This window comes from Pollachius pollachius, assembly GCF_949987615.1.
Source record: "Pollachius pollachius genome assembly, chromosome: 17".
In the NCBI taxonomy this organism is placed as follows: domain Eukaryota; kingdom Metazoa; phylum Chordata; class Actinopteri; order Gadiformes; family Gadidae; genus Pollachius; species Pollachius pollachius.
The window spans coordinates 22,187,616-22,208,261 of NC_136950.1; the positions used below are offsets into that span (position 1 = coordinate 22,187,616).

General features: G+C 48.5%; 1 protein-coding gene across 1 annotated transcript in view; it reads left to right on the forward strand.

Annotated features, from left to right (window-relative positions):
- pola1 (polymerase (DNA directed), alpha 1) overlaps positions 1 to 15,165 on the forward strand; it is a gene marked incomplete at its 3' end in the record, with an annotated part of 43,418 nt that extends 28,253 nt beyond the window's left edge. Inside the window, exons 30-36 of the mRNA XM_079755054.1 lie at positions 95 to 227; positions 792 to 923; positions 1,280 to 1,454; positions 2,581 to 2,762; positions 7,539 to 7,670; positions 14,929 to 15,045; positions 15,145 to 15,165. Coding sequence (XP_079611180.1) covers positions 95 to 227; positions 792 to 923; positions 1,280 to 1,454; positions 2,581 to 2,762; positions 7,539 to 7,670; positions 14,929 to 15,045; positions 15,145 to 15,165 — 892 coding nt within the window. The remainder of the gene's footprint in view (positions 1 to 94; positions 228 to 791; positions 924 to 1,279; positions 1,455 to 2,580; positions 2,763 to 7,538; positions 7,671 to 14,928; positions 15,046 to 15,144) is intronic.
- Between the last annotated feature and the right edge of the window lie 5,481 nt (positions 15,166 to 20,646).

Below are 20,646 nucleotides of genomic sequence, written 5' to 3' on the forward strand. Positions count from 1 at the left end.
AAAATACATAATTGATCTACATATTGACTCACTTCCATATAAAGAAACGAAGCTGCAAATTTGAACCCCCTCGTCCACCTCTCCCTCCCGTCAGCTACGTGATTGGACAGATCCTGTCAGACCAGAGCCGAGACGCCATCGTGGAGAACATCCAGCAGCAGCTGGTGGAGCTGGGGGAGAGGGTGGCCAGTGGAGCCATCGACCCCCACCAGTACGAGATCCACAAGGTAAACCCCCCCCACTCGGCCTGGGAGACGCGCTTCACACACACTGCTGATTGGGGCCAGATGGATTTCAGAACCAATCACAGAAGAGATGCCCTGATTAATCAGAATTGAGCAACGGATATTCTCCAAAGTGCATTTCACTTGCTAGTACCAGACAGATAGCAATGTCAATTCTAACAAATTACTCAAATAAGTGCTCTTCAATCTATCATTCAGCACCTTAAAACTTTTTTGTCATTTCTCCAAAATGTGTTGCTCTGATTGTCGTCAGCCTCACCTGGAGGTAGCTTGGGATGCTGAACAACCTGTAATGGAGAGCAAGAGTTTGCAAGAACTGTCGGTTAGGGGAAGTATCTAAGTGGGCCCATTCCACTGCTACTCCTGCCTAACCTGCATAACCTCATACAGCTCACCCAAACTCATCCTTTGTGACTCCTCAGTTGGGTTGTCATGGTGCTAACTCTGTGCAGCCTGCAGTGCTTGGCCTGCTGTCAGCGGTGGACCTTGAGCTGGACTGTTTTATAGCCGTCTCACTCACCGTGTTGTTCCTGTTGCACTGTGCAGGCACTCACCAAGGATCCTCAAGACTACCCGGACAAGAAGAGCCTGCCTCACGTGCACGTGGCCCTGTGGATCAACTCCCAGGCCGGCCGCCGTGTCAAAGCGGGCGACACCATCTCCTACGTCATCTGCCAGGTGGGTGCGCACAGGGACTTGTGTGTGTGTGGTAGTAAACCAATGGCACCTGAGGCCAAGTTACACTGTGTGTCTGTGTGTGTGTGTGTGTGTGTGTGTGTGCCATTGATTGTCAGGTTCCGGACCTCTTGTCATACCGGAGTGTGTACTGCTCGTTCTGCTGCTTAAACTGTAGTCTTGTTTCCATTAAATCTTTTTCTTTGAGAGCTATACAGTCCATTCATAACACAACCTTAAAATGATGATTGATTAATACACTGTACAGAGGTTAATTCCCATTAGCATTGGATTCCTCCAGATGAGTCCACAAGGAACCCCCCTCTCCTGAACCTTCCCTATGTGGCTCCCCCCCCCAGGACGGCTCAACGCTGGGCCCCAGTCAGAGAGCCTACGCCCTGGAGCAGCTCCAGAAGCAGGCCGGGCTGAGCCTGGACCTCCAGTACTACCTGGCCCACCAGGTCCACCCCGTGGTGGCCCGCATCTGCGAGCCCATCGAGGGCATCGACGGGGTGCTGATCGCCACGTGGCTGGGTGAGGCTCCGTCACTGCTTTAAGGGGAAAGCAATCTGTTCCCCTCAGGCCGTCTGAAGGGGACAAGCGGATATATACGCAACAACACCTTTTCTCTTTCTTTTCTTCTTCCTATTATGCAATCTCATCTCTAAAAGAAGCCAGAAAAAAACTATCCAGCTGACAAGCAATCTGGAAACACAAACCCAACGCAGCGCACGGCTCCGGCAGAGGGACTCGCAATTTGCAAATCCTATGATTGCTGCCTTCCTGTTTGAGGGGGGGGATACAAAGCTCACGGGCGCAATGGTGGTCCGTCTGGCGCTTGGCAGGGTAGGGCTTACGGCCCCTAGCCTCTGTTCCACAGAAAGAGGCTAGGGGCCGTAAGCCTGTCTGTGGAACAGCGGCTAGGGGCCCCTAGCCCCTGTTCCACAGACAGGCAGGATCCCGACAGCTTTACAGGTTGCTGACAGGCCGACCTGTGAAGCCATCAGGGCGTTATGACCAATAAACACAGGAGCACGTGCTTTGGACAGGGAACGCCTGGGGGGGGGGGGGGGGGGGAGGCACAGGTGTGTGTGGTTCGCTGGTGTGTTGGTGGAAGGGGGTCAGCTTAGCTCAGAAGTTTGAGCGGGTTGCTAATTCAATCCGCGGCCGCTGAGTGCTGCCTTGCATGGTTGACTCGGCCGTCTGTGTGAGTATAAAGGGTTAGGGTAAGGGTTAGGGTTAGGGATAAAGGGTCTGCTTAATGCCCTTAATGTAGTGTCCATGGGTTCACACTCATCTATGTCCTGGGGCCTTTTTTATAGGACTGCCATGAGGGACAGCAAAGAAGAATTTGGGAATGAGTTTAATATAGAAGTCGTATGTATGGGGCATGTTCTCTGAGTTAGAACGAGTGTTTAAATGTTTTCAGTGTTTCTGTCTTTCCTTTTGATTAATCTACAATGAACCATGCACAAATGGAAACATTCAATGTCTCGGCAACCTGTCACAATCAGCACATGCTTGTCCCTGGCTCGGTTAGTTTTGGGTAACGAATCACAGCTTTGTGACTTCCTTTGGTGACCCTTAACCAAAGCTGGAGCACAGCGTTCAGTTCACCGTCTCCGGACCAACATAACCGTAATACCCCCCCCATCCACAGGGCTGGACCCTGCCCAGTTCCGGGCCCACCAGCAGAGCCAGCGGGAGGAGGAGGGGGAGGTCTCTCTGGGGGCGCCGGCCCAGCTGACGGATGAGGAGCGCTACAAGGACTGTGACCACTTCTCCCTGGCCTGCCCGCAGTGCACCACGGACAACGTGTACAGCAGCGTCTTCCAGGGAGCCGTGAGTGGTAGCGTGTTAGCCCAGCGTGGTAGCCTAGCCTGTTAGCCTAGCCTGTTAGCTTAGCCTGTTAGCCTAGCCTGTTAGCCTAGCGTGTGAGCCTAGCGTCTTAGCCCAGCGTGTTAGCCCAGCGTTGTAGCCTAGCCTGTTAGCCTAGCGTGTTAGCGGTCGGTCGACAACATCACCGTCCGACCGCTTCCTGCAGGGTTCCTGGCGAGCCACACGTTAAAGTGCAACAGGAAAGAGATTTTAAAGTTGTTGTCCTTTTTTAAATGGGCTTGTCACCAGGCGTAGGATGTTAAGATATATTTGATCGTTTCTACAATGATTGTTTCTTTTATTTTCAATTATACTTCGGCCACTTGTCGTTTGTTCCCCGAGCGGTCGGAGCTGTCTTAATAGGCGTTGTTTTAGTTTGAACCGTTTGACGGTCCGTTGTGCTGTTTCCTCCCTGTTGCACCGTCCATCACAGGTCAGTCATCGGCTGGCCAAAGGTCCCCTCCCTGGCTGGAGATCTAGTGTATTGCTCAAGGACACAGCGGCAACGTGGAAGCTTGATTTGTGTTTGGGGAAAGCCCCCCCCTCAGAACCCTTCAGGCCCCCTCTCCTCCCTAGTCCAGCCCGTACAGATCCTCTTCATACACAACACCCCATCATCTACACAACACCCCATCATCTACACAACACCCCATCATCTACACAACACCCCATCATCTACACAACACCCCATCATCTACACAACACCCCATCATCTACACAACACCCCATCATCTACACAACACCCCATCACCTATACACAACACCACATCATCTACACAACACCCCATCATCTACACAACACCCCATCATCTACACAACACCCCATCATCTACACAACACCCCATCATCTACACAACACATCATCATCTACACAACACCCCATCATCTACACAACACCCCATCATCTACACAACACCCCATCATCTACACAACACCCCATCACCTATACACAACACCCCATCACCTATACACAACACCCCATCATCTACACAACACCCCATCATCTACACAACACCCCATCATCTACACAACACCCCATCATCTACACAACACCCCATCATCTACACAACACCCCATCATCTACACAACACCCCATCATCTACACAACACCCCATCATCTACCCCATCATCTACACAACACCCCATCATCTACACAACACCCCATCATCTACACAACACCCCATCATCTACACAACACCCCATCACCTATACACAACACCCCATCATCTACACAACACCCCATCATCTATACACAACACCCCATCACCTACACAACACCCCATCATCTACACAACACCCCATCATCTACACAACACCCCATCATCTACACAACACCCCATCATCTACACAACACCCCATCATCTACACAACACCCCATCATCTACACAACACCCCATCATCTACACAACACCCCAGCATCTACACAACACAACACCCCATCATCTACACAACACCCCATCATCTATACACAACACCCCATCATCTATACACAACACCCCATCATCTATACACAACACCCCATCATCTACACAACACCCCATCATCTATACACAACACTCCATCATCTACACAACACTCCATCATCTACACACAACAACCCATCATCTACACACAACAACCCATCATCTACACAACACCCCATCAATTACACAACACCCCATCATCTATACACAACACCCCATCATCTATACACAACACCCCATCATCTATACACAACACCCCATCATCTATACACAACACCCCATCATCTATACACAACACCCCATCATCTACACAACACCCCATCATCTACACAACACCCCATCATCTATACACAACACCCCATCATCTATACACAACACCCCATCACCTATACACAACACCGCATCACCTATACACAACACCGCATCACCTACACACAACACCCCATCACCTATACACAACACCCCATCATCTACACAACACCCCATCACCTATACACAACACCCCATCATCTACACAACACTTCATCATCTACACACAACAACCCATCATCTACACAACACCCCATCAATTACACAACACCCCATCATCTATACACAACACCCCATCATCTATACACAACACCCAATCATCTACACACAACAACCCATCATCTACACAACACCCCATCACCTACACAACACCCCATCAATTACACAACACCCCATCATCTATACACAACACCCCATCATCTATACACAACACCCCATCATCTACACAACACCCCATCATCTATACACAACACCCCATTACCTATACACAACACCCCATCATCTACACAACACCCCATCACCTATACACAACACCCCATCATCTACACAACAACCCATCATCTATACACAACAACCCATCATCTATACACAACAACCCATCATCTATACACAACACCCCATCATCTACACAACACCCCATCACCTCTACACAACACCCCATCACCTCTACACAACACAATACACGCTGTTGAGGCGGAGACCACCTCAACGTTGTTTCTTTATTGTTTTATTGGGGCACCAGACATCCTGTGATGGATCCTGATGACCCAGAGTGTTGAGGCTCCGCCTGCTGTTGGCCCGCTGCCCGGCTCAGCTCTGTTTTCATTGGCAGAGCTCGGGTTCTGCAACTTCCAAACCCTAACCCTGTTGTGCGTGGACCACACGCAAACACAAAAACATATGCATGCGTGTAGATGTAAACACACACACATGCGCACGTGCGTGCGCACAGAGTAATGCAACCTTGGGCTGACAAGTGGCTACAGATGTGTGTTTGTCTTATCATCTTCTAATGAGAAGGGCACACAGCCTACTCATGTCTCACAGACAGTCATAAAACTAGGACTACCCTCCCACCCCTGAAGTCAAAGATAACCAAAGTAATATTAACATGGGGAATGAGTAACCAAATGGATGTCAAGACGAACTCCATTAAACCCACATGTAAATGTGAGAGAATTACATTTGTACCAAAACATGTTTGCTCTATGCTGACATGGATAGCACACAGTTGACGTAAGAGTTGAGTACATGACCAATCAGTTACCTGAAGAAGAAACAATCCTGTCAAAAACTAGCAAACAACAGCCCTCGGTACGTGGTACCTGGTGTGTGACTGTGTAAGACAACAAGGCCTTTGGTTTGGTCAGACCCTCAGACACACACGTTGACACACCAATAAGTCAGTCAGTTAATTAGGGTGGTTGGCCAGAGGACAGCCAGAGGACAGCCAGGCCTTGACTCTGGGAGGCAGAAGCAGGGGAGAGAGGAGAGGGAGACGGGAAGTTATTGCATGGGAGGAATGAGGGAGGGAATTGTAATGATTTGGGGAAGGAAAATAATCTACAAAGAGTTTCACTTGTCGTCTATTTGCAGTTTTTGGTTATTCAGTACCATGCTGGTACTGTTTGAGGTTGAGTGACTTGACAAGAGAGACAAATAAGTCCCTTTTTTGGCAGGTTTACTCCCCAGAAAGGCGATGTATATCCTTAGAGGGCCATACTGCCCTGGCTAGAAGATGGGATACGTTGCTGAGATGACAACCAGTTCTGTCCTTGTGAGTTGATAGTTAATGTGGTTTCCCTCCAGCATTTCATGGGTATTATATATTGGTAATCAAACTGCCAGAAATACATGACTTTATTAGTTTTTATCTAACTTTGTCTTTGTATATACCTGCTGCATATATATTAGTCCATGTGAGGGAGGAAGAAAAAGCTGTTATGGGAGCACTGTGTGGAATGGGTTATGGTTAGGGAACGGGGAGATAAGGAACGGGGAGATAAGGCAGTAGAGGGCTGGTGGGGGTGGGGGAGAATGACGGGGAGAGAACAGGGAGGCATTCCGGTAAGGCCTTCGGGAAAAAAGACACTTCAACCAAAGGAAAGGAGAGAAGGATTTGTTCAGTGTGTCGGTTTGCAGTACTTGAGCCAAATCCTGAACCACCACCATCCGCCGCCCCACAAAGGAGATGGTAGAGCAGACACATCCATACATGTGCGCTGCCGACTCTCAACTCAGAAGCCCTTTCTGTGGCTGTCATCCGCAGTCTACACAGAGTGCTTAAGAGGTTCTATTCGGCGTAATCGTTATGCAGCTTGGTTTCTAGTTCTTTTTATTGCATTAACTATAGGTCTGGCTGTCAAGTGGAAGATTTGAAGTGGTTAAGGTCACGTTGACCTGGTTCCTCTGGCCCACCAGACGTTCCCGTTTTCAGGTCGCAGGTGTTCTGACTGCACCGCTGCCTCCCTCCACACGCCCCCTTCATGCCTGGCATGTCCTTTGTGAAGGTTAGGGGGGAATGACGCTGCGGGCCGGCCCTAATAGCACCTCGGTGCTGCATGTCTGCAGACGTTTGCTCTTTGTGGAGGGGTGTTCAGCTATGTTATATTTATGACAGTTATGACGCGTTCCAACCGTTCTCAACGTTTCAGGTCACGTCTCCCATTTATCTGGTGCTTTATGTGGGGCATGTTTCGAAAGAGGAAGTGTTTTTATTTAGTTTTTCTTATGAATGTCATTAGGGAGCAGATGAGGCGTCTTGCCCAAGGGCCCTACTGCTCAGGCGGGGTTTGAACCCAGAACCTTGACTATCCGTCCCCCTTCTTCCACCCACTTTAGTGGCCCCTTTTTAGGTCACTCTTACCCCTGCTGCGGACGTTCTTGTTTTTGAAATAAACGTTAACAATTCACAAAGTACTCTGCATAACTGAATGTTCCCGGCGGCGCCGGGCTGTGTTTCCCCCAGGGCAAGACGCTGGAGCCGGGGCTGATGCGCTGCTGCCACCCCCCCTGTGGCGCGCGCCTCATCGACTACCACGCCAACATCAGCAACAAGCTGCTCCTCGACATCCGCAAATACATCAAGAAGTACTACAGTGTGAGTATTGTGTTGTTGCAGTGGGGGGGGGTGTGCGTGTGTTTTGCCAGAGTTCCTGATTATTGCTACTCGGGTTGGTTCTGTTGTTTAGGATTTTTTTTAATTCTCCTGAATACACAGAAGACTTCCTCCTGTTCAGCGTCGCACACAGGCGGCACAGCACCCCCATACCCACCCCCTCCCCACCTGCAGGGCAGTAAATGGACTTCATTTAGTTTCAATTTAGACTCCATTCATTCTCTAATGCTTCAGCTTGTGCCGTAACCAAGGCAGCCAGCTGTTCTCTCTCTCTTCCTCTCTCTGTTCCCTCTCTCTGTCGCTCTCACTCTGCTATACAGTCGGTTTAAATGTGAACCTTATTTGAAGCCTTTGAAGGGCACAGCACTGAATGTGTGGATTTAAATTCCATTTCATAAACACAATCTATTATTAATCAGTGAGTCGCTGAGGCTACTGTACATGGTGATTCATGGCATTGTGAACCGGAGTAAGAATAAAAACAAAACCAGCAGGAAAATGCAGCCCAGGACGTGAATATGTACTCAGGTTTTGGATACAGATAAGACTGCCGTGTAAAATTAGTGTAAAATTAGAACAACAATGGCCATTTAATAACAGACGGCCCTGGCTAATACTAGAACAAGCTTTTAATTTGATTCTTTGAAAGTATATCAAAGGTTAATTTATTAACCGTTCATGAATATTGTATAATTTTGTAATAAACATTATTTAGCATTAGCAAAGGGGTCAGAGTTTGTAAGTTAGGGTTAACCCATACTCTTACCCTAGGTAGCTTGAACTAAGTTAATGCTAATTACTGCATTAACTAATGTAATGAATAATTAATTAATTAATGTTAGGTAAGGTGAAATGGCACGCTAGCCAGCCGTGTCTTAACCTGTGTGCTTTGCGGGAGTTTATGCTAGTCATTAAGCAGACATGAATCCTAAATGACTAACGATGTATTCACATCCAGGTAATGAAGGAGTTGCCCATCTTGCTCCAGGAGGCCTACTGGTAGGGTGCAGTCTGGGGAGTGAAGGGTGGAAGTACACCTTAGCCTGAACACTTTTCTTTTGAGTTTGTTTTTTGGGGGTCCCTCTTTCGGGGTCATTCAGACCCCCACCTGGGCAGAATGTGAATCTAGCTGCCCTGTATGACGGGTGAGTAGGCAGCCCTTCGTTTGGAGGCTGTACCAGCGATGTTGGGTGACCTCACTTCTGTTGGTATCTGAAGCAAATCCCAAACAAACAGCCAGCTCGCCCCTCCGTTCCGTGTTTCGTGCATCCGGTAAAAACGATCATGAACGCAGCGCAAAGCCCCACAACACCCACCCCTTGTCGTGATTGGTTGGAATACTATTTATTTTGGTTTTGAGTGGTTGGAAGTACCATTTGTTTTTACGGGGCGGGCAGCTAGCGGATCGTGAGGAAAGATCAGATTAATGGGATCATTTATGTTTTTGCCTAGAATCGCTGATACAACCTTTAAGGTTGAAATGGTTTGTGAACAGAGGGTAAAAAAAAGACCGCCGTCAGGGGTCCTCAAGGCCCAAGGCTTTCTCTAATGCAGGGGTCTTCAAAGTTTTCCTTGCCAAGGACCCCCAAACTGATGGAGAGAAGGAGCGGGGACCCCCTACTTATATATTGTATAAAATTGTGCTTTATATTAAACTGTCCTTCTTAATTGAAGGAGCAGGCAGAGAAAGGCTCTCTCCTGCTAAGCTTTCAATAAAATCAAATACATAAGAATGTCGCAGCCAGTCCAGCTGTGTCAGGTGTGCGCGCTCCTTTTTTTATGTTCAATGCTATTGTCTAGCACCTGTGGATTACCTTTGGATGTGCGCACCACCCCTCTTTTTAGGTGTGTGCGAGAGACATATGAACGTACGCTTACCACTTTTGTAAATGCCATATATATAGTACATTCGGATTGCATGATAGGAATAGATGTATTCTGATTTAGAAATCGGATCAAAAGTGTCCATGTAAACACGGCTAGTGTGTTGGATTCATGGTAATGTGTATTTAAAGACATTTTAATTTGTGGAAACAATTGCGGGGAGAATATAAAAAAAAGTCTAATCAACCAAAACTTTCGCGACCCCCCTGCAGTACCTCCATGGACCCTCTAGGGGTCCCGGACCCCCTGCTCTAATGTATTGAGTGTTCCTCCCCTGAAGTCCTTTAGACCCACCGTGTCGCCCTGGGTTTCTTTCAGGTACAGACTGTACCTCCGTCCGTCACCTGACAAGCACAGCCATGTGTGCTAACCCTAACCCTAGCCCAACGATGGCATTCCAGCGTTGTCTCTCTGGCTCTCTGCAGCGCTGTTGCTGGCTCAGTCTTGCTGTCATGGTGGCGGCTTGTAACACCTTGAGTCTAGAGTGAGTGGAATGCTCTCTCTGTTTGAAAGGCCAAGACGATGTGTGTGTGTAGTTGGATTCAGGGCTGGGTTGAGGGGCGGGGGGGGGGTACACTCCCACAGTGCTGAACAGAAATCAATTAGTGCAGTGAATGTGTAGGGAGTGAGCCCCTAAACCCCTTTGTTGCGACCTGTGAAACAGCTGCTACCACTGAATACACACACACACACACACACATACACATACACACACACACGCACAGTGGGGCGATGAGGGGTAATATTGTGTAATTAAGGATTCCTTTCAGGCCAAGGGAGAGTTCAAATAGAACTGTTTGTCTGGCCAGATAGAGTGAAAGGCCTGTACCTCTGTGTGTGTGTGTGTGTGTGTGTGGTTATATATGTGTTAGCCTCTAGCCACGACCACAGGGCCATTAATCATTACTGAAATTACCTCCCAACGCTTCCACCAGCCCTCCCCACCGCTTCCATTACCAATGAACCAGCACCCAGGGACTCTGCAAACACTTGTTTCTCCCTCCCTTCCCCCCCTCCACCTTCCACTGTCTTTGGCAAAATGGTAGTCACTCGTTTTCTGTCCAACCCCCCCCCCCCTCCCCTTCCTCCCCCTCCTGTCTAACCACCGTTGCCATGGCGTTTAACAAATTATTGCAATTACCCTCGTCATGTGGGTCGCCCCTGGAGACATCCCGAGGGGCAGGGGGGAGAAAAGAGGGAGAGAAAGGAGGAGAAAAGAGGGGGAATGAAGACCAGGGAGGTGATAATCCTGTTTTGAACAAAAGGTCAAATTGTTGAATGGAGACGCTTTGATTAAGCAGAGGATGTACAAAGTGGAACGGTTTGGCTCCAATTCAGGGTGGGTGGGTGGGTGTGTGTGTGTGTGTGTGTGTGTGTGTGTGTATAGGTAGGGGTTTGTGTGTGTGGGTGGGGCTGGTTTTTCAGGCCTATTCAGGTTGGAGCTGAAAGTGTTGATTGCCGAGGCACAAAGCCAGTAGGAGAGCCCCACCAGCCCTGGTCTTTGTTGAAGGCCTTTGAGGGGTGTGCGCGTGTGTGTGTCTGTGCGTGTTGGTACATTTCAGGTGAATTCCATCGGTAAAGACAATCCGTGCGCGTTAATTTCAATTATCTTTACCACTCACTGACATGCGTGATGAGAAAACTGTGAATTAGAGTTTTATACGATACAAGGTGAGAGCCGACCCTGCTAGGAGATATGCATGGGTCCTAAACAGAGTCCAGCTAAAGAAGGAGAGCGACCACAGACCTAGATCTACGGGGAGGGGCAGTCCTGGTGTTGGGTGTGTGTGTGTGTGTGTGTGTGTGTGTGTGTGTGTGTGTGGCTCTAGACGAGTGTGTCTTGCGACGGAGGGGGCGTCACTGCCCTGGTCTTGCCTCTGTTTGGTTAAATTATGTGGAACTCATTTGACGTCTGCATTCAGCGTGTCAGGTATCCACTGCTGTAATTATGCAATTATGGGCCTTTATTCTGCGACGCGTCCGACTGTAGCCACCTCCACACTCTGTGCTCCCTCCCCACTAACACACGCGTCCATACACACTCTGGTACACACACTCTGGCTAAATGCCTTAATTAGATGTGTTTTTTTTTCTCCCCTCAATGCGCTCCATGCTTTCGTTTCCTTTCTGTCTGTCATACCTGCCTAGATTAAGTGTGTGTGTTTGTGTATGTGTGTGTAACCTTTTCAGGGCCATTTCTTCCACGCAGGGGTGTGTGTCTGCAGGTAGGGTATGTGTGTTGAGTTGCGTCTGCAGTTCAGCCGGGTCACTGATCCAAGATACTCTGCTGCAATATTTAGACCGGACCCTTCTTTTAAAAAGTACATCTGGCATTTATCATATTATTTAATTGTGCCATTAATATTAATATGTTTCATTTGAATGATGATGCTGATAAAACCTGTGGTCAAGGAGACGATGTGGGGTTGAGGCCTCAATAGCTCAAGGACATCTCATGGGAGCAGTAATGTGTGCCTAGTCTGTCACTGGGAACCAAAAGGAAACATTGAGATCAAATGTAAATAATAATGTAAGCAGCACAATGAAAAACGCACACAGTGAACTTATCTCCCCTTCCCGTGGTGCATTGTCCTCGCCCGCCCTTATCAGGGCATGCCAAGCGCTCGGGTTTCCCATGATGCCTTGCAGTCTTTTTGCTAAAGTGTTGTTGGGATAATTAGTCTTCCTGGTTCATGGATCTGTTGGTAAAGCTGTGAACCTGCAGACTTGTGTGTGTGCAGAGGGGATTGGCTGTGTGTGTGTGTGTGTTAGAGGGGATTGGCTGTGTGTGTGTGTGTGTGTGTGTGTGTGTGTTAGAGGGGATTGGCTGTGTGTGTGTGTGTGTGTGTGTGAGAGGGGATTGGCTGTGTGTGTGTGTGTGTGTGAGAGGGGATGGCTGTGTGTGTGTGTGTGTGTGTGTGTGTGTGTGTGTGTGTGTGTTAGAGGGTATTGGCTGTGTGTGTGTGTGTGTGTGTGTGTGTGTGTGTGTGTTAGAGGGTATTGGCTGTGTGTGTGTGTGTGTGTGTGTGAGAGGGGATTGGCTGTGTGTGTGTGTGTGTGTGTGTGTGAGAGGGTATTGGCTGTGTGTGTGTGTGTGTGTGTGTGTGTGTGTGTGTGTGTGTGTGTGTGTGTTAGAGGGTATTGGCTGTGTGTGTGTGTGTGTGAAAACGATCAGGGTGCCGCCGCCTGTCTCTTTTGTCGTCTCTGCGGTTAGTTTTCAGATTACGACCGTCTTGCTGTCTTGGTAAATATAAATTGAAGCTGCGTATCGAGGGGTCCCTCTCAATGATTAACGCACGTTCACAGAACTCCACTGTGGACCATAATGGTTGTTTGTTTTCAAGGTAATTTTGCCGACAATTTTGGTGAAGATATGTGTGGATGTACAGGAACGGCCACCGCTGCAGTCGGCTGAAGAGTTAATGATTCAGGGCTCGTTGAAGTAAAAAGGATGATCAATTATTTGCTTTGATTTGGATTGTAAATGTTATTGCCGATTACATTTCTGTGCAAAACATCTTCATCGGTGTTGGCCATCTTTTTCTAACGCTGGTCCAGAGGACAGGCTCACCTGGTCCAGAGGACAGGCTCACCTGGTGCAGCAGACGTTTAGTCTAACGCTGGTCCAGAGGACAGGCTCACCTGGTCCAGAGGACAGGCTCACCTGGTGCAGCAGACGTTTAGTCTAACGCTGGTCCAGAGGACAGGCTCACCTGGTGCAGCAGACGTTTAGTCTAACGCTGGTCCAGAGGACAGGCTCACCTGGTGCAGCAGACGTTTAGTCTAACGCTGGTCCAGAGGACAGGCTCACCTGGTGCAGCAGACGTTTAGTCTAACGCTGGTCCAGAGGACAGGCTCACCTGGTCCAGCAGACGTTTAGTCTAACGCTGGTCCAGAGGACAGGCTCACCTGGTGCAGCCGACGTTTAGTCTAAAGTGTGCGGACGCGCCAAGAGAAGGCATTGTAGAAAAGCCATTCAAAGTAGAGGACGGCTGGTCAGTCATTAGTTGGCATTACCCCCCTCCCCCCTTGGTAATGACGGGTCATAAAGGCGTGTGTGTTCACAGAGGGGGTGGGGGTGTTGGGCCATGACTAACCACAGCACCTGCCTCAGGCTCACCCCGGGGGCCCGTCCGCTGATGCTCAACAAAGAGCCGTGGATACAGAAGGTGGCAGACAGTTAAGGATGGCAGGAGGGTTCCATCTGCGGTCGGGGGAACCGGGGCCTCCTAGTTCTGGAAGGGTTACACTGGAGCAAATGTCTGCAACTATAAATGGCTGGTTCTGGATGGAGCAGGTTTGGAGAGCGTCGTCAGGTTTCCTGTTATCGTGGCGCTCATGAGAGTGGCATGTGGAACACGTCCCCAGATGTCATCCTTATTCCCTTATTCCCCCCCCATCCCCATTTTTACATTCTGCCATAATGTGTCCCAAATATATATTAAACAAAATAATTATTTATTTATTTTACGTACAAATTTGAAGTTTATGTTATCTATAATAATTCGCTTGATTTGATGCAGCCAATAGGTGAGGTAATTATAAAAAAATACTTGTATATTTATTAGGGGTTTAACGATACACAAAAGTCACGATTTGGTACATACCTCGGTTTTCAGGTCACGGTTCGGTATGTTTTTCGGTACAGAAGGATTAAAAGAAACCAAACATACATTTTTTTTTTTTTTTTTAACAAACAAAATTTGGGTTTTTAGCAAACTATTTCAACAACGAATACAAAAAAGTAGGTCAATACTGCTGAAAAGGAATAATTTACCGACAAGTTAATTTTTGATTTGATTTAGATTTATTGAATTGTATCAAACAAATGTCTTACACACATGAAAAGACATCAAATACAATTGAGGATAAAAACACAATAGTTCCAGGACTTATTTCCATCGGGTCCTCAACACAAAACATCATGACAAGACACTCACAGAGTGTGATAATCAATAAATAATTTTAAAAAATAAATAATTTGGTACGCACTGAAATGAAACGTGCATCGAACCGTTAGACCTGTACCGAAAAATGTCTGTACGAATACGCGTATCGTTACACGTTACTAATATTTATACATGAAACATTGTCCCCTTGATGAAAGCACTGAGGCTAATCTCTCTCTCTCTCTGTCTCTTCCTCTGGCTCTCCTTTCTTCCTCTGTCTCTCTCTCTCTGTCTGTCTCTCTCTCTGTCTCTGTGTCTCTCTGTCTGTCTCTGTGTCTCTCTGTCTCTGTCTGTCTCTCTGTCTGTCTCTGTGTCTCTCTGTCTCTGTGTCTCTCTGTCTCTGTCTCTCTCTGTCTCTGTGTCTCTCTGTCTCTGTGTCTCTCTGTCTCTGTGTCTCTCTCTCCTAGGGATGGCTGGTGTGTGAGGACCAGACCTGCCAGAACAGAACCAGGCGTCTGCCCATCTCCTTCTCTCGCCATGGGCCCATCTGCCCCGCCTGCACCAGGGCTACACTCAGACCAGAGGTAACACGCACCCACATGCACACACACACACACACACACACACACACACACACACGCCAGTTTAAGTGAGTGACTGATCTCTGCTGTTTCCTGGAGCAGACCAGGAAACTGGACGTCTGAATAGAGCGCTCAGCCTTGCGGTCTGAACCCAGTGACTTGTACTGAACACGTTTATATTGAATAAGTACATTTTCTCCAGGTGATGGTGCTATAGAGCTAAAGTTGCACCTTTTTTATATAGATAATATCTCCGCCGACAAACGTCAATGTTCACCACACTTGCAGACACTGTTTTCAATGGCATTCAGCTATCCTATTTTTGCGTCTTGATTCAGAGCTGTCGTGTATCTACGGGCCCCATGTCCCACTTTGTGCATGTTTGTTTGCATGGGTTCCCGGCACTGGAAATCCAGGTTGAGGTGTTCCCTTTGGAGAGCTTCCAGCCATCTGTTTTATGCCTGCGCAACACTTTGTTAGCTTGACCACTGGATTTAAAAGAAAAGCTGCCTTGTTCAATTTGCTGTGATGGTTCAATCAATGTTTTTCAGTTTCCCCTCACTATTCATGGCAAACCTCCACACAGCACTATTTTCTGTCTTACATGTGGCACTCTGTGCCCAGTTTCTTTCCCTCCCCCCCGTCTCTCTCGCTCCCTCTTTATCTCTCACTTTTTTTTATCTCTCTCTCTTCTGCTCGATCTCTCTTTCTCTATCTCTCTTTATCTCTGGCCTCTCCCTGTTGCTTTGCTGGGTCTAGCTTTGTGGCGACAGGTTGTAAACCAGAAGACCAATTTGTCCTGTCACCATAGCCACTTAGGCGTCCATCGCTGTGCCTGAGGGGCCTGGCACTTTAAACTGATGGCTGAATAAAACATTTAACTCTGGGTGCCCGCTGGCCCCTTCCTGCGCTCTGCCTCTTCTACCGCCTAGTTTCTACCCATTTCTCCCTCTTGCTCCCACTCTCTCTTGCACACACCTTTACCTTTGCTTGAATTCCCCCTCATGTGCTTTTAAGGTGTACTGATTGATATTGACAGAATGACGGCCACAATTGTGATTTTTTTAACTTGATCTAATATTTGAATCGTGATTGACAGAAATGTCAAAGTTTATTGATTAAATAAATGGGTGAAATGCATCTATTGGTGGTCAAACTGGTAGCGGAGTGAATCAATTGAGCATACTTTTACTTTAGGCTGCCCTCGCTGAGGGTTGGTATGTATTGTAAATGGTGTCAGAGTACTGTGTGAACAGCCCCAGTCTTTTACAGTCACAGTGCTCCTGGACTTCAGTTGGCCTTGCCCAGCGAGCCATCCAGGCTTAAACCTGATCCTATAAATTAACCTTTTTTGTGGGTTTGTTTTTTTCCTTTTTGTTTGATTTGTTCAGTCCAACGCTGCCCAGCCAAAAGACTTGTGGCTAAATCAGTGTCTCATATTATTGGCTTTGAAACAGGTTATTTTTTATCAGACGCGTAAAAGTCAAGTGCAGTATAACAACATATTATGCAGACTTCGGAGTCTCACTACGCGATCATGGCAGCAGGTAGAGCACACTGTTAAATTGACTCGTAGCTCATACTAAATTAAACCTTCAGCATACCTCAATATACATAATGCATAATAAATATGACCCACTTAGCTCTCATGGCTGCATGCTAATTGGCACGGAGACGTACTGTTGTTTCCAACTGACTATGAATATGGGCAACAATTTAAATTCAATTTGCCTAATAGTAGGCCTGATAGGCAGGCCTAATTTTATATATGATATATTTGATGTATTCATGTATTTAAATGAGGATATGGGGTGTATTTGTTTGTATTTAGACGGTGGCTTGATGGATTGTCTAATGTTACGATGGTGTCGTTTCAGTCCTGCCTGTGACTCCTCCATGTTTTCCTTTTTTCCATCTTCTCCCCTGCATCACGCTACATTTACCATCGCTGTGGGTGTTACGTCTCCCTCTCTCTCTCTCTCTCTCTCTCTCTCCCTCCCTCTCTCTCTCTCTCGCTCCCTCTCTCTCTCTCTGGACACAGAATCAGAGCGTGATCTGATCTCCATGTAATGGGAGAGTAATAGGCACTCTGCCTTGATTGGTTGGTAATTCGAGGGAGTTATGCACAGGTGCAATTTGTAATATTTTCAGTAAATTAAATTTCTTTCTTTCTCTTTTTTCTCTGTGAGCGTCTCTCTCTCTCGCTCCTCGTCTAGCTCCTCTGCGCTCGCCATACGTACCCTTCTGTTTTCAGTTCCAGACCTTTGTTCCTCCATCCCTCAACTGTTCCTCCATCCCTCCACAGCTCTCTCTCTCGCTCTCTCTCTCTCTCTCTCCCTCTGTGTGTGTGTGTGTGTGTGTGTGTGTGTGTGTGTGTGTGTGTGTGTGTGTGTGTGTGCGTGCCTGCCTCTCTCACCCTCGTTTTATTGATGTACGCTCAGGCTCCCATTAGTGCTCCCTTTTTCCCTCTAGTGGAAATTGCAGCATGTTAATTTTCACACAAATTACGGCAATAGCAGGTATCTCTATTTGATACATTATAGCGGGAGCAATCAGAGATAATTGAGTGCCTTTCAGAGGGAGACGGCTGCATTCACTGCTGGCTCAAAGCCGCCCCATTATCGCCTAATCGCTCTTTAAACACTGAATTTCGCCGAACAAAAATTCTTGTCATGATTTTGCTTAAGTGTATTTGGAAATCACAGTCCTTTGAGCGAGGATAATTGAAATCAAATCCCTTTCACTGGAGCTGACATTTCTACATTTCCCCCCCAATTGAAATTAATTTCAAAAATTGAGCATGAATATCTTCAAATAGCAGGCAATTATGCCTTTCAATGGGAAGAAATTACCGGTGCTGAATCGTCGGAGGCTTGCGGACGAGAGCACCAGTTAAATGCCTTTGTTTCCTGCCGTGTTTGCCTAGTAAAGATTTACATATATTGACTCATTATGGTGCCTTGTGAGGCTGATCGGTGCGAAGACCACAACCGGCAATAAGGCTTCTAAAGGAGCTCAAGAGTTTCGAGGCTTGTTGCTCTCGCTGCAGCTCAGGGGGAAATGTATGTTTTCTCTCTCTCTCTCTATTGCTCTCTTTCTATCCCTCTCTCTCTCGCCCCCTCTCTCTCTCTCTCTGAGCGTCCCCTCTCCCTCTCTCTGAGCGTCCCCTCTCCCTCTCTCTGAGCGTCCCCCACCCTGCAGCTGCAACTTGTGTGGGGGCTGGATATTGATGGTTGTGTATTTAGTGCAGCAGGCACATTTGCAACTGAGCCGTTGAGCACTGGGTTGCAGAGGTGGAGTGTAGCACGGAGGCCTTGTTTGTGTTGTCTCCTCAGTGATATTTTGGTCTAGAGACTATTTGAACCGTATCCAAGACAAGTTATCCAAGTTGGGTGACTTCAGTTGGACGGCAGTGCACACACATCACGCATAAAATTTACTCAAGGGTGTGTGTGGGTGAACACGCTTGCGGACACACACACACACACACACACACACGGTGGCGCCCACGGAGTCGACCGCTTTCTATTGGATACGCCAGTGGAGAACTTCAGGAAAACCAGCGACGATGTCTTTAAGATGGGAGAAGTCTGAGTGCCCGCTCTATTGTGAGACGCGGCGGACACTTTGAGACTGTTGCTCTGTGCTTTAGTGATTTGGGCCCATTTGTGGGATTTAGCTTCTCTTTCTCCTTCTTTTATAGTTCATGTTTCCCCTAAACACCGCCCCCCAGAGGCACCCCAACGCCTGAGCAAACAGCGCCCTGCGCCCGTGCTGCTGCCGGGGGCCTCACCTGGCACGGCCAGCACTGGGTTTCTGGATGCATGCTTTCGTTAGGGTGGTGGTTGTTGGGGGCGGGTGGGGAGGGAGGGTCTATTGGGTGAAAGGGAGTCACAGAGGCAAGTTGAGGGGGGGGATGGGGGGTCCTACCCACCCGGGAGAGAGGCAATTTCACAGCTGGTTTGCTCCTTAGGCAGTCAGGCTGAAAATGCTGCAGATTTGTGGAGCAAATTGAAATGGTGTCAGTGCAGGAACAAAGCGCTTGTGTGTGTGTGTGTGTGTGTGTGTGTGTGTGTGTGTGTGTGTGTGTGTGTGTGTGTTAGAGGTAGGAAGAGTTGAGGGGCTCTAAATTCAATAACTACCTGTAACATTTTAGCCCTGCCTTTCTGACACCTGTCAGTCAATTGCTGCAAACTGTGTGTGTGTGTGTGTGTGTGTGTGTGTGTGTGTGTGTTTCTAAATGTGTGTGTGTATTTTATTTGAGCACGGAGGAATTACTGTGTGCAGTCGGTGCCAGCCCGGCTGCTTCTACCTTGGCAACAGTAGCCGAGGCTCCATTATGGGATGGCATGGCTCGGTTGTTGACCAGACCAGCGCATCGCTGGTCAACAGCTGTGCATGTCATGCGGGCAGCAATAGAAAGCCATTAAACACTCACTATCTCTCCCCCACTCACACACGCGCGCGTGCACACGGTTGACACACTTAGTCTCTGTTCGGTTGCGTCAGGTGCTAATGCCAGTTGATTATGTGGCAGCATTTAAAACTGAAATTACAATTATGCACATAGCCAATTGACAGGTATAATGGGCTCGGGGACACACACACTCCGAGGACGTGTGCGGCTCTTCTTCCTGCGGGATAATGAAGCGCTGTGCACACACCTGATGGCAGTGTGGGGTCGCAGCGCGGCCTCTTCAGCGGAGCAGGGAGATGACGAGCCAATAACTGCAATTAAACGTGCAGTATAATGGCTAATCAAATTGACAGCCTCGGGGTGCGCGGGCCTCTCTCACAATGGCTTATCACAACAAACTATTATGAGGGAGGGAGCTCTGGGCCATCCGCCGCCAAGCTCCCTGCTTTCTTTTCCTTTGTTTTTTTCTCTCTCTCTCTCTCTCTCTCTCTCTCTCTCTCTCTCTCTCTCTCTCTCTCTCTCTCTCTCTCTCGTTCTATCTACTGCATTTTATCGCTCATCTCCTTCCCACTGCTAAACCTCCCTCTTCGTCTCTCTCTCCCCCCCTCACTCTCCCCTCTCTCCCCCCCTCTCTCTCTCACCCCCTCTCTCTCCCCCCCCTCACTCTCCTCTCTCTCTTCCCTCTCTCTCTCCCCCTCACTCTCCTCTCTCTCTCCCCTCTCTCCCCCCCTCTCTCTCTCCCCTCTCACTCTCCTCTCTCTCTTCCCTCTCTCAACCCCCCCACTCCACCCTCTCTCCCCCCCTCTCTCTCCCCCCTCACTCTCCCCTCTCTCCTCTCACTCTCCTCTCTCTCCCCCCCTCTCTCTCTCACCCCCTCACTCTTCCCTCTCCCCCCTCTCTCTCTCCCCCCCTCACTCTCCTCTCTCTCTTCCCTCTCTCTCTCCCCCTCACTCTCCTCTCTCTCTCCCCTCTCTCCCTCCCTCTCTCTCCCCTCTCACTCTCCTCTCTCTCTTCCCTCTCTCTCCCCCCCCACTCCACCCTCTCTCCCCCCCCTCTCTCTCCCCCCTCACTCTCCCCTCTCTCCTCTCACTCTCTCTCCCCCCCTCACTCTCCTCTCTCTCCCCCCCTCACTCTCCCCTCTCTCTCTCCCCTCCTCTCTCTCCCCTCTCCCCCCCCCCCCCCCCCCC